Source organism: Pantherophis guttatus, chromosome 16, assembly GCF_059756535.1.
Source record: "Pantherophis guttatus breed Tessera chromosome 16, ASM5975653v1, whole genome shotgun sequence".
Taxonomy (NCBI): domain Eukaryota; kingdom Metazoa; phylum Chordata; class Lepidosauria; order Squamata; family Colubridae; genus Pantherophis; species Pantherophis guttatus.
In genome coordinates, this window is record NC_142078.1 from 2,302,842 (window position 1) to 2,316,550 (window position 13,709).

Below are 13,709 nucleotides of genomic sequence, written 5' to 3' on the forward strand. Positions count from 1 at the left end.
AACTAGTGGAGGAAAAAGGGCGCGAAGCCTCCACTTCCGGGAACAAAACGGGCAACGAGGGAAGCTGCTTCGATCTGTGACAAATGATGCAGGTTTGGCGCAGGGGACGCTGGGAGGGTCTCTTTCGGGTCCGCACGAGGGGGGGGCTTGGACCCGGGTCTCCTCTGAGGGGAATGGGAGGCAGCCGTGACCCTCTTCTCTTTCTCCCCTGCAGGAGGACGGAGGATGGCGGCGGATGCAGGAAAGAGGCGCCGCCCGAGAGGAGGAGAGGAGGCCCCGCGGAGCAGCCCTGCCCTGTCCCGGCGTGGCTTCCCCTGGAGACGGCGGGGAAAGGCCGGGGGGCTCCGGGGCTGCAGGAGGGATGAGCCCAGGGGGATCCCGGGCTGCCTGGAGGGCGATGCAGGGAAGAGGAAATGGGCGGAAACCCCGAGACGGGCCTGGAGGGCGGAGGCTCCTTCGGAAGACCCTCAAAGCCCCAAAGGATCCAGGAGGAAGCAAAGAAATATCACTGCCCGGAATGCGAAAAATCCTTCAAAAGAATTCACCATCTGAAAAGTCATTTAAAGATCCACACAGGAGAAAAACCTCATAAATGCTTTGAGTGTGGAAAGAGCTTCAGTTGGAGGAGCAACCTTTATAAACATCAAAGGACCCATTGGGGAGACAAACCGAAGAAATGCCTGGAAGGCGAAGGGTCCTTAGGAAGAGCTGGGAGTCGCCAAAGGTTCCAGGGGGGAGGAAAGGAACATCAGTGCCTGGAATGTGGAAAAACCTTCAAAAGAAACGACCATCTTCAAAGGCATCTTAGCATCCACTCAGGAGAAAAACCTCATAAATGCCTGGAGTGTGGAAAGAGCTTCAGTCATAGGAGCAACCTTTATATACATCAAAGAATCCACTCAGGAGAGAAACCTCAGAAATGCCTTGAGTGTGGAAAGCGATTCAGTCAGAGGGGACATCTTTATACACATCAAAGAATCCACTCAGGAGAAAAACCTCATAAGTGCCTGGAGTGTGGAAAGAGCTTCAGTCAGAGGGGAGATCTTTATATACATCAAAGGATCCACTCAGGAGAAAAACCTCATAAATGCCTGGAATGTAGAAAGAGCTTCAGTCAGAGTAGCCACCTGTATACACATCAAAGGATCCACTCAGGAGAAAAGCCTCATAAATGCCTGGAGTGTGGAAAGAGCTTCAGTCATAGGAGGAACCTTTATACACATCAAAGAATCCACTCAGGAGAAAAACCTCATAAGTGCCTGGAGTGTGGAAAGAGCTTCAGTCAGAGGGGAGATCTTTATATACATCAAAGGATCCACACAGGAGAGAAACTTCATAAATGCCTTGAGTGTGGAAAGAGATTCAGTCGGAGAGGCACCCTTTATACACATCAAAGGAGCCACTTAGGAGAAAAACCTCACAAGTGCCTGGAGTGTGGAAAGAGCTTCAGTAACAGAGGACATCTTTATACACATCAAAGGATCCACTCAGGAGAAAAACCTCATAAGTGCCTGGAGTGTGGAAAGAGCTTCAGTCAGAGAGGACATCTTTATATACATCAAAGGATCCACACAGGAGAAAAACCTCATAAATGCCTGGAATGTGGAAAGAGTTTTAGATACAAGAAAAGCCTTAATAGGCATCAAAGAATCCATTCATTAGCGGAACCAGATAAAGTCCTGATGTATGAAGAGACATTCAATCACAGTGGAAACTTTTATAAACATCAAAGAATCCTCACAGGAGAAAAACCTCATAAATGCCTGGAGTGTGGAAAGAGCTTCAGTCAGAGGGGAAACCTTTATAGACATCGAAGAATCCTCACAGGAGAAAAACCTCATAAATGCCTGGAGTGTGGAAAGAGCTTCAGTCAGAGGGGAAACCTTTATACACATCAAAGGATCCACACAGGAGAAAAACCACATAAATGCCTGGCAAGAAAGGTAATAAAATCCAATTAAAACTTTCACTTTTAATCAATTTAATATATATTTTTCTTTTAATAAATTCTTTTAGTTTTCCAGGGCCATGCCCAGGGTCCCAGGCCTGAGTTTGACTGCTGTCGGTCATTCTGATGGCAACTAGCAGAGCAGGCTGTCCTGGGAGGGGCGGGAGGCCTTGTATGAGTCTGGATGTCCATCTGTCAGTGGTTCAGGAATGTTGGATTCTCAACTGGGCAGCTGTGGACGAGATCCCTGCCTGATCCCTGTCCAAGGGCTGTAGTTGAGGGCTGCTCCGATTGTTAGACTTTGAAGTTAAAGAATGGAATTCTGAGGCCTGCCCTCAAAAGAATATAGATATATATACCCATACATCTGCTACGTACACATTAATCACAGCCCATTTAGATTACATAACAAGAGACTTGGGAGTTCACAAGGTGGATACTTCTTCATATGGAAGAAAACTGACTGAATCTAATGTGCTGCTTCGGATACCGCAGAGCCTCTTCCCAGCAGTTGTGGAGAGGATGTGTTGTGTCCCAGACAATCCTGCACAACCTGGTCAGGCATCGTTTCTAGCTGATTAGAAACCAGTTGAGTTTCTGGGACGGAAAGTTCTTCAGTGGGATGAGACATTTTATTGTGAATTTGAGAATTCCCATATTTATATCTTCTGAGTTTGCAAAACTTTATTGAACTTTATTGAGGAGAACATCAGGGTAAAGATCAACAATGGCATTTTCTTTTCCTTGAAAAGCCAAACCGTGTCTAGGAGGACAGTTTTGGGATTGAGTAGAAATGCGAGTTGGAAACAGTGTGGACACGTGAACAATTTTTCTACCAAATTGGGCTAGTTTTGCAGATTTGTTGCAGGAAAAAGTTTGACCTCGGTTCCAATTTGGGGGCTATTTCGGATTATTTTTAAAGCACTGTACAGATAGTCCTTGACCTACAACTATTTGCTTAGTGACTTAGTGGAGTTATAGCAGCACTGAAAAAAGTGGCCTTGACCAGTTTTCACACCTACGACTGTTCCAGCATCCATGTGGTCAAAATCCAGGCGTTTAGCCACTGGCATGTATTTATGATGGCTGCGCTGTCCCAGGGTCACATCATCATCATTGGTAACCTTCCCAGCTGGGGTCCCACAAAGTCTTTGGAGGATTCACATAACAACTTCACAACTGTAGGATATGACCTGCCAATTATGGCAAAAAATGGGGTGCAGCAACTGTCAAGAACAGAAATTTCTGTCTCAATTCTGATTGTAGATCTAGTTAGTACCACCTGTACAGTTTGGGGGCAATATATCCAACCGTCATGAACGATAACCGCAAAATACATCCCAGAGACCCCCCAGCTGCCTTGCCAGCCCCTGGCAGGAACCATTGGCAGGAGGTTCTCCTCCTTAGCTCCTCTTTAACTGGAGATGGTCTCCTTGTCTGCATGAATTCCTAGTTCTTCTACCTAGGAACAAGAATTGTCCTGGATGAAACGGAGGCCAAATGTGTTGCTAGTTTGGTTATTCTGGTCAGGCCCAATATAAGAGACTGTAGACTTTCTTGTATCAATAATATTTATTTCTCATCTTCCTCAGGAACACTTTTGAAGAGCTGCAGTCTGAGAGGAGTAAAGGCTTATATACAGAGGAGGCGGGGCGAATGGTAAGTAGTAACCAATGGCAAGGGACACAATGACATCACATAATGACATATATACAAGCACACATATTTACAGAGAGCAAGTTAGGTATTTTCAATTGTAACAAATCCCCCTCTAAAATACCTAACCAATGATGGGTTATTGAGATTATATATGTACATTGAGTTTAGAAGTCAAATATACATGTTGTCTGGTTGCTAATGGCTTAGTGAGGATGTCAGCAATTTGTTCATTAGTATCGCAATGAACAGCTTTAATGAACCCTATGCTTGACAATTGCCTTACATGTTTGTATTTGATATCGATATGTTGAGATCGTTGGCCTATTGCTTCTGAAGCTGATATATCTATTGCTGCTTTATTATCTTCATTAATGATAATTGGATAAATAGGTTCATCCCATACATTAGATAACAAATCATCGAACCAGCTTTGGTTAGACAAACGTACTCGGCTTCTGCTGTAGAGGTGGCAATTAAGTTTTGTTTGCCAGTGTACCAGTGCACCGTACAACCATTTATAAGAAAAACATATCCAGAGGTGCTTTTTCTGCTTTTTGAATCAGCAGCCCAGTCTGCATCGGCGTAGCAGGTCAAAGTTGGTTTTTCAGAAATGAATGGTTCTAAGTATAGAAATACATTAATGCTAGATTTCAGGTATCTCAAAATTCTCTTGATTCCTTCCCAATGGTATAAATTAGGATTGCTTACATGTCTTGACAACAAATTTACGGCAAGGGTGATATCAGGCCTAGTCCAATTAGATATGTATAATAAGGACCCAATAATTGATCGATATAAAGTGTTATCTTTGAATGGCTCGTATTCATTGTGCACATTTCTATAAAAATCAGTTGACATGGGAGTATCACAAATTTTTGAATTAACCATATTGCACTTTTGTATGAGTTCTATAATTTTATCTTTCTGAGACAATTTGAAACCCTTATCCGTTTTATCAATTTGGACTCCTAAATACTTGTTTACCTTTCCTAATATTTTTAAATTGAAATGTTTGCCCAATTGTTTAGCAAAATCATCACATTTAATCTTATCACGTCCAAAATATAATATGTCATCAACATAAATCAAAACATATTCAATAGAATCATTATTTCTTTTTGTGAAAAAACAAAAATCAGATGAAGTAGCTATAAAACCCATATCATTAAGTATCTTTGATAAACATTCATACCACCGCTTGCCAGACTGTTTTAGTCCATAAAGACTCTTATTCAATAGCCAAATTTCTCCCTTTTTTGTATCCTTTCCTGGGGGCGCTTTTACATAAATTTCTTTATCAAGATCAGCATGTAGATAAGCTGTCTGTACATCAAATTGATATACTTCTAGATTTAAGATGGAAGCTAATACCAATGCTGTTTTTACACTTTCTGATCTAACGGTTGGAGAGTATGTGTCCTCATAGTCATCTGGAAATCTTTGGGCAAAGCTCTGGGCCACTAATCTGGCTTTATATAGGAATTTACCATCCTCTAGCTCTTTGACCTTATAGATCCATTTAGTGCCAATCGGGGATTTCTCTTTGGGTAGATCCGTTGGTGAGTATACATTTAGTTCTTTCAAACTGTCCATCTCTTTTTTCATTGCTTCCTCCCACTTACTTCTTTCTTCTAGAGGTAACGAGTATGTCATCATATGTATTGGGAGTCAGGTGTTTAGCTTGGATAGACAGTACATAATCATCTAATCTTTTAGGGATTGTGCCTCTATTGGATCTAATGGGTCTATTCTGGGGATGTTCATCGCTATGCATATATTTAGTTTCTTTTTCGGTTAATTGGTCTACCTTCAAAGTGGGATGTCCTTTCTTCCATTCATCATTAATTATTTTTGGGCATTTGATTTTGTTTGTGGTTGTACTTTTGGGGTTGGTATCTGATGTATGATGTTCTGTGTGTGTGTGTGTAATGTTTTTTGATTCGTTGAGATGTATTTTTGACCAGTTCATGTGTTCATGAAACACGGCAGATCTGGATACAATGAAATGGTTATTTTTATCAATGAAGCGATATCCCTTGGTTCCTGATTCGTACCCCATAAATATTAATCTTTTGGATACTTTCTCTCCTTTGTGCCTTAATTGTGTGGGGACATATACATCAGCAGTTACGCCAAATACGTGTAAATGTCCAATCTTTGGTTTTCTTCCATACATGAGTTCGTATGGAGTTTTGTTGATTGTACTTGACCATAAGCGGTTTATAGTGTAATTGGAATAAGTAAGGGCCTCAGCCCAGAATGATTGGTTCAAGCCAGCATCGTCTAACACACATTTAACCATGGTTTGTAGCAAACCATTCTTTCTTTCAGATACCCCATTTTGAAAAGGGGAAAATGGACAAGATTTAAAGTGCAATATTCCTTGTGATTTTAGCCAATTTGAAAATTCGTTGGATAGGAATTCCGACCCCCTGTCGGTCATTATTTGTTTAATTTTAATATTGTGTTGTGTTTCTACCATTTTGAAGAACTCCTTAAATTTTTTGAAAACTTAACTTTTGTGGTTAAGGGTGTATACAAAACCGAATCTACTGTAGTCATCGACTATGGTTAGAAAGTATCTTTTTCTATATTTAATTGAAGGTTTCATTGGGCCTACTACATCCATATGGATTAATTGAAAAATTGAGTGTGTGGTGCGAGTGGCTTTTTTGGGTTTAGGTTTGTTTTTAAGTTTGGATGAATTGCATACGGAGCATTCCAAATAATTTTTACAGTTCTTTATTTTTAAATCCTCGGAACATTCTAACATATTTCGTATGACAGGAAAACTTGCGTGTCCTAGCTTTCTATGGAGTTAAGTGGCTACAGTTATCGTGTATAGGTTTTCCATTGTTTAAATTTTCAGACATAGTAGTATCAGTAGTTGATGTATTATTATTATTACTCTCATTATGACTATCTGACTTTGCCTCTTTGTTTTTTAGTTGATAGTTTGCGTAGATTAATTCGTTACCTTGTGGCAGTAGATATGTTAGTCCGTCATTTGTGAATAGTTTACCTATGTTTCTGTTGTTTTTAGTCATAAATACCTTCCCACCTCTGAAAGTGGTTTCTACTTCATTTTCTATACTTAATTTTAGAGTTGCCAATATATTATTTGGAATTTCGGGTACAAACAGCACCCCCTCTATTTTTCCTATACCCTTTATATGCGTGTCTCCCATTCCTCTTACTAGGACTTCATTTTGGTTCGCTACTTTAATGTAATATTTCTTTTCAGTGAAGTTGCTTAATATTTTTCTATTGTGAGTTGTATGACATGTGGCTCCAGAATCGATGAGCCAAGTGTTGAGTGAATCAGATGTTAAAGTGTCACTGTTTCTTATTCCATATAGTGATCCTTTCTTGTTTTCTCTAGGGTTATTTCTGTACATTTGTCTTTCTCTAGAATGTGGTGATTCTCTGCGTTTATATCTGTAGTCAGGGGAAGTCCTGTCTAAGAAATGTATCCTCCTATCTTTGTGTTGATATGTGTCACTGTATCCTGTGTTCTTGGGGCAGTCTCTTTTTTGGTGTCTTTCAGTTCCACATATTGAACATTCATGTGGGTATCTATCTCTGATTCTAAAATCTGTTCTTTTTTGAATTCTACCTTCCCTTTGTTGTGTATATCGCTCCTTTCTAAGTCTATCTTCAGTAATAAGTTTATTGGTAAGGTTTTCTAAGGTAATTTGTTCTATACTTAAGTTATCTATTAAGGTAATATAGTTATCCCAGCTGTGGTCTAATGAATTGATTATAATGCTTTTCATAGTGTTATCAGAGATAGTTTCCCCCCTTTGGATAAGGTCTGCCCTGATTGCGTTTAGATTCAAGATATGTTCACTCATAGAGGTATCATGTTTTAGTTTGGCAGAATAGAATTCCCTAGAGATTTTTGTGGTGGTGGCTACACTTTTGCTATAGAACAAATTGAATAATTTTTGGTATGTTTCAGACACAGTTAGATTATGTTCTATACTGGGAAGTATACTTGGGGAAATAGAGGCAATTAATATATAATATGCTTTATGATGGAGGCAATCTATTTCATAAGTCCAAGGTTTGTCTGGTGGATTATCAATAAAAAATAAAACATTCTCTTTCAAATATGTAATTTGTAAAGACTGGTTCCATTCCATTAAGTTGCTTCCATCTAATTTTAATTTTATAAAGTCTGAAGATAGTGTCCCTGAGTGTTGTGAAGTGTTATTTATGTTTAGGAGCTGTCCATGGTTTAAGACCTTAGCATACTCGCAATAAGGCCTGGGTATGGTAGATGCATGTCTGTATTTACTTATCTCTATGTTCTGGCTGGATCTGCGCTGACTTGTATCTATGTCTTCTTCTTTTTTCTTTGCAGGTTCGTTCTGCGCATGCTCAGTCCTCATTCTTCTCCAGCAGTCGGCGAGTGAAGAGCCTGTGTCTGCAGCTCCCGGGGTGAAGTCCCAGTCGGCCTTCTGTTCTTCGGCTTTGTTTCCGGAGGGCCTCTGGTGACTGAAAAATGCCTGGGATGCTGCTCTGCTCGTCGGGGAGTCTCCGAAGTCGCGACGATCGAGGAAGAAGCCACCGGAGGCTTGTCGGCCATTTTCTTCGAAGTAGTCAGGAAGTGGAGTTCGAGGCGGGCCGCCATCGTTGATGAAGCCGGGTTGCTCAGCAAGTTGTTCTTCGGTAGGTAAGTATGATTGCCAGTGCGTCTTTTTTCGGGTGGCTACGTCTTTCTTTAGACAGTTTATTTCTTTTTGGCTTTTGGTAGGTGATAGTTTAGAATTTTCTTTTTCATTTTCTGGTTGTTCGTTTGGTATTTTTAGTTTAGTCCCGAGTGCTGCAGTCAGCACCTGTATAGCGTTATCTATTTCTAGTTTAGTAGGTTGAGTTTTTTTTTGTTTAAATAGTTGTTTTTTATTTGTTTCTGAACTCGGGTAGTCATCTTCTTGATAGGTTTTGTTTCCTACTTTGTAGTTTGAGGTTTGGGATTCTTTTAGTAATTGGTCGGCCATTTTGGGAGTATTAGGTGGGTAAGATGGCTGCCATGAAAAAAGCGGGAAGCTGTTGCCATCTTCGGTGTCGTTTTTAAAGTCAGGGGTTGAGTTTCTTACCCTGTATTTTTCTTGTTTGTTGTTTTTGTTATCTGCTGCTGTTCCGTGGTCGTTTATCATGCTGCAGATTTTCACAAGCAGATTTGATTCAACTGTAGTTGTTTCTATTAATTCTAGTATTTTTCTTTTTACATCATCTTCTTTGTTTGGGGTTGAGAAAGGTTCTTCTGCTCCAGCTAGTGGTTGTTTGTTTTGTGTTGGCAGTTCATTTTCTTGTAATTGCGTTTGTTTCTTCATGTTTTCAATTGGTGTATATTTGTCAGGAGTCAGCTGAGCTGCCATTCTTTTTGTTATGTATCTGGTGGCAGGTCTTCTTTTGTCTTTTTGTGAGTCTTGCATCTTTATGTTTGGTTGGGCCTACCAAACCATCCTCTTGCTACCAATTTGTTGCTAGTTTGGTTATTCTGGTCAGGCCCAATATAAGAGACTGTAGACTTTCTTGTATCAATAATATTTATTTCTCATCTTCCTCAGGAACACTTTTGAAGAGCTGCAGTCTGAGAGGAGTAAAGGCTTATATACAGAGGAGGCGGGGCGAATGGTAAGTAGTAACCAATGGCAAGGGACACAATGACATCACATAATGACATATATACAAGCACACATATTTACAGAGAGCAAGTTAGGTATTTTCAATTGTAACAAAATGCTTCTTAAAAACACATTTGCGAGTTGTAGGATCTTATTTATTAGAATCCTGCATTTATTTTTACAAATCAGGGGGATATTTTCCTCTGTTTCTAACAAAATAGGAGCATATTTGTAACTCAGGGTTGAAATGAGGGGTCTTTTTAGCTCCCTGAGGCCCCCACACCCTTCCAGCAACTATGATGTTAGCTAGGAAGTAATGAGACGTGCAACGTGCCCTCCTCCTCTCTTCCTCCAACAACAACCCTGTGAGGTGGGCTGCACCGAAAGAGTGACTTGAACTCCGGGTCTCTTGCTTTCTACCCTGGTGCCTTAATCAATGGACCAAACTGAGTCCCCTTTATAGTCTGCTATAAGGTCGCAGCCCCAGAAGAGACCCTGATCTCCGCCTGCCTCAATACAGAGCTGGGGGGGAGGGGAGACTGGATCCCAAATTTCAAGGGAAGCGGCTTGAATCAGCGAAAGAAGAGCCTGGATGATGAAGTTTGGCGCAGGGAATGTTTGGAGTTGCAGTCTGTGGGGGTCTCTTTCGGGTCCGCAAGAGGCGGGGTCTTGGGCCTGGGGCTGCCCTGAGGGGAAGGGGACGCAGCCGTGACCTTCTTCTCTTTCTCCCCTGCAGCAGGACGGAGGATGGCAACAGATGCAGGAAAGAGGCGCCGGCCAAGAGGAGGAGGAGGAGAGCGGGCCCCGCGGAGCAGCCCTGCCCATTCCTGGCGCGGCTTCCCCAGGAGACAGCGGGGAAAGGCCGGGGGGCTCCGGGACCGCAGGAGGGATGAGCCCAGGGGTAGCCCAGGAAAGGCGGCTGCCTGGAGAGCGATGCGGGGAGGAGGTAACGGGCAGAGACCATCGAGACGGGCCTGGAGGGCGGAGGCTCCTTCAGAAGACCCCCAAAGGCCCGAAGGATCCAGGAGGAACCAAAGGAACATCAGTGCCCAGAATGCGAAAAATCCTTCAAAAGAAACAAACATCTTGAAACTCATTTAAAGATCCACACAGGAGAAAAACCTCATAAATGCTTTGAATGTGGAAAGAGCTTCAGTGAGAGGGGACATCTTTATATACATCAAAGGATCCACTCAGGAGAGAAACCACATAAATGCCTGGAGTGTGGAAAGAGCTATACTGAGCGTAGTAGCCTCAATCGACACCAAAGAATTCACGTGGGAGAAAAATAAAAAACACACCTGAGTGTGAGAAGACTGAGTGTATATTTAATTTGGCCAAGTGTGAATAGACACCCTAGGAATTCACCTAGTGCATATTCATGATCATTATAATAATTCCAATAAGAGAAATTATTGCTCTTTACTCCAAATGTGTTAAAAAGACAATAAGGGTAAATAATAACTGCCAAATAAGGGACTTTCAGGCTGAATAATAAAGGACTTTTTCAATTGTACATGCTAGATGTTTCAACTGGTCTAAATTGTACCTTTTCACAAGAGACATGCCATTTCCCATGTGAATGTTCTTTTAATGCTTATGCTTAGTATTATGGGATGTTACTGTCCATGTCTCTGATATAACCGTAATTGAGCAGGATGATTTCTTCCGAGGTGGATTTCATTTAAATCACGTCGATTTAAATCATTATATAAATCACTATTAAAAAGATTTAAATCAACTTTTTAAATCATAATTTTTAAAAAGCAACTGTCATGTCTGTCCCGCACCAGCTCCTCCTCTGAGCCGCTGTTGACTCGCCGACAGTCCCATTTATTTTAATAGGGCGGCTGGTGATGCATCAGTGACACAACCAGGTGAGGGACGTGGCTGGCAGCAGGTGAGTGGATGCCCTCTCACAGGCCCTGCCATGATGGATCTGAAATGACAGCTGCTCTTTAATGTTATATTTATAAGCTGCTTAGAAGGTTTCACTTCCATTTTTACTGCTTGCCCTTCCCCCTCACACTTAGAGGCTGAGGGCACAGATGCATTTCTCTTCCAACAATCATACAGTTTGCAGTCTACATACAGTATATTTGAAGAAAAATGGGATAAAGGAATATTCCTGCCCTTTGCTTTATGAGTTATCTCATGGTTACTGTGAAACTCTGTGGATGTATCAATGCAGTGCATGTTATTTCAGCTTGCGGTGCTTGGATTCGTTGAATGAGTTTACCAGAAATGTAAATATTGCAGAATATACAGCTTCAAGCTACATAACTAAGCTCCATTTCAACCTGAATAAACTAAATTATTAATGTATCTTAAATGGAAAATTATCTTTATGATTCTTGATGAACATATCTTTTCTTTTATGTACACTGAGAGCATATGCACCAAGACAAATTTCTTGTGTGTCCCATCACACTTCGCCAATAAAAAACTCCTATTCTATTCTATGCTATGCTATGCTATGCTATGTTGTGCTATGCTATGCTATTCTATTTGAATAGCATAGCATAGCATAGCATAGCATAGCATAGCATAGCATAGCATAGCATAGAATAGAAATCCCAATGGGATTTTTATCCCAAAAGTATTTTATTAAAATAAATTTGATAAAAAATAACAAAAAAATCCCATTTAAATCAAAATTATGATTTTTTTAATTTATTTTTTAAATCAATTTTTATCCACCCTTATTTCTTCCATGCAATCAACTCTTATTTTGTACTTTTTCTATTGTATGGAGTATAAAAAGAAACCCGATTCTGTGTCCTGGATTCCCTCTTTTCATTAAGGGAAATCTCTTTGCTACAATATTCTAATAAGTTGTCTTTAAATAGTCATCCCACTCAGTGCCTGATTGAAGCAAGTGTGCTGTGGCTGAATCTAGGGCTAATTTGGCCTCCATTGTTGGGGGTGTGAACTGTCCATACCATGTAAGACCCTCCCCAGACACCAGAAACTCTTGTCAGTTGGATTCTCTCAACGGTCCCCTTGTCTTCCAGCAGAAACTGCTAAAGGGACTCTCTAAGGCCAAGGAAGCTTTGTGAGATACGAGCCAGATTCTCAAAGGGCCTCCAGCCTTTCTGTCACAAGTAAATGCCTTATTCTCCAATAGGGGAACTGTATATACTCGGAGTATTAGGGGTTAATTTATTCTTCTTCTCTTAATGTATTCATATGTAACCACTCCCATTCTTTACTCCGCCTTGTGAATATAAAAGGAGTTGTATGCACCTCCTCCTTGCTTCTATCTGCGATTACTCAGTAAATATAGAATGCCTACTGTAAATAAACAGTGTTATATTTGAATACTTTATTCTTAAATCATTTATTGAGTCTGATCCTTTAAATTACGCAACACTTTCAGCCTTCAACACCCGGCTTTTCCCCAGGCGCTGGGAGATCAGACAAGGAGAAGGTGGCATGGATTGGCGCCTGGCTTTTCTTTGTTTTTATTTTCCATGTTTTAATGTGTTGTATTGTTTTTTTAAAACAGCTTTTGGGGAGCTGCAGTGAGTTGACTGAAGAATGTTTTAAATGACTCATGGGGGACCTCTTTGATCCCCCACTAGGTGCAGAGACTGGGTGTCCCCCAGTTGTCAGGATAAAGTCCCCCATTACTAGGCTTTCTCTTCATCAGCTAAATCGGCGTCCGCCTTCCTTCAAGCAGCCAGAGGGCGCCTGCACAAGTCCCGAGTCCCATGTAGAGGTGAGACGGGGGGGGGCTCCCTTTCATCTTTGGGGTCCGGTCTCTCCTTCGGGGGGCCCCTCCCGCATTCTGACAGGCAGAGGTTGAGGGACCCTTCTGGGACTGGGACTCCCCCACCCCCATTCAGGCTCCCTCCCTAGGCAAGGTGGGGGGGGAGGTTGGAGGGGCACCCAGGCAGGTAAGAGGCCAAATGGGCATTTTCACCCTTGCAATACAACTCTGGTAAATTGGCTGCAAATAGAGGGAAGATTTCCCAGAGTCCAGGAGCCCTTCAGAAACCAACCCACCTCTTGGAAGGCACCTTCACTCTGATAACTGACGGTAACTGGCAGTTGAGCCTGCATGGGTGAGGTCATGAAGCCCTCAGAATTCCCCCAGAGATGGCAGGCCTCCCTTGGCCTCCTCCCAAGGCTCACCTGCTCCGCCTTTTCCACACCCACCAGTGCCAGGCAAATGTCTGAAGGAGGCGACCAAACCAATCACTCAAGCTGCCCAGTTCTCCTATTTTGGCACAAAAGGCAGATTTTTGTATGTAGACTGCCTCTGTCAAGGGAAGCTCCACTCTTATTTTTTTTGAGAATTTTTTTTTTATTTTTAAACAAACAATTCATCATTAATCAATCAGTGTAACATCTTGGTACAACATTTATTTAAAAATTTAAACAAAGTTTATCATTGAACATTTTTGCCAATCTTTCTGGTGACTTGTTTTATAGTTGGCAAACGTCACCGGAAATAGATTGGCAAA

At 41.5% G+C, this 13,709-nt stretch overlaps 1 protein-coding gene across 2 annotated transcripts; it reads left to right on the plus strand.

Annotated features, from left to right (window-relative positions):
• Nucleotides 1-8: 8 nt before the first annotated feature.
• Nucleotides 9-12,561, plus strand: LOC148111701 (uncharacterized). 2 transcript variants are annotated; one of them, XM_087879788.1, is made up of 6 exons: nt 9-92; nt 215-1,943; nt 3,541-3,607; nt 7,974-8,285; nt 9,184-9,250; nt 9,977-12,561. In XM_087879788.1, exons 2-3 carry the CDS (start codon nt 414-416, stop codon nt 3,550-3,552), a joined length of 1,542 nt encoding a protein of 513 aa, XP_087735914.1. In that variant the 5' UTR covers nt 9-92; nt 215-413; the 3' UTR covers nt 3,553-3,607; nt 7,974-8,285; nt 9,184-9,250; nt 9,977-12,561. The 2 variants fall into 2 exon arrangements, with proteins under 2 accessions (XP_087735914.1, XP_087735915.1); XM_087879789.1 differs by having other exon boundaries at nt 7,974-8,281.
• The last annotated feature ends 1,148 nt before the right edge of the window (nt 12,562-13,709 follow it).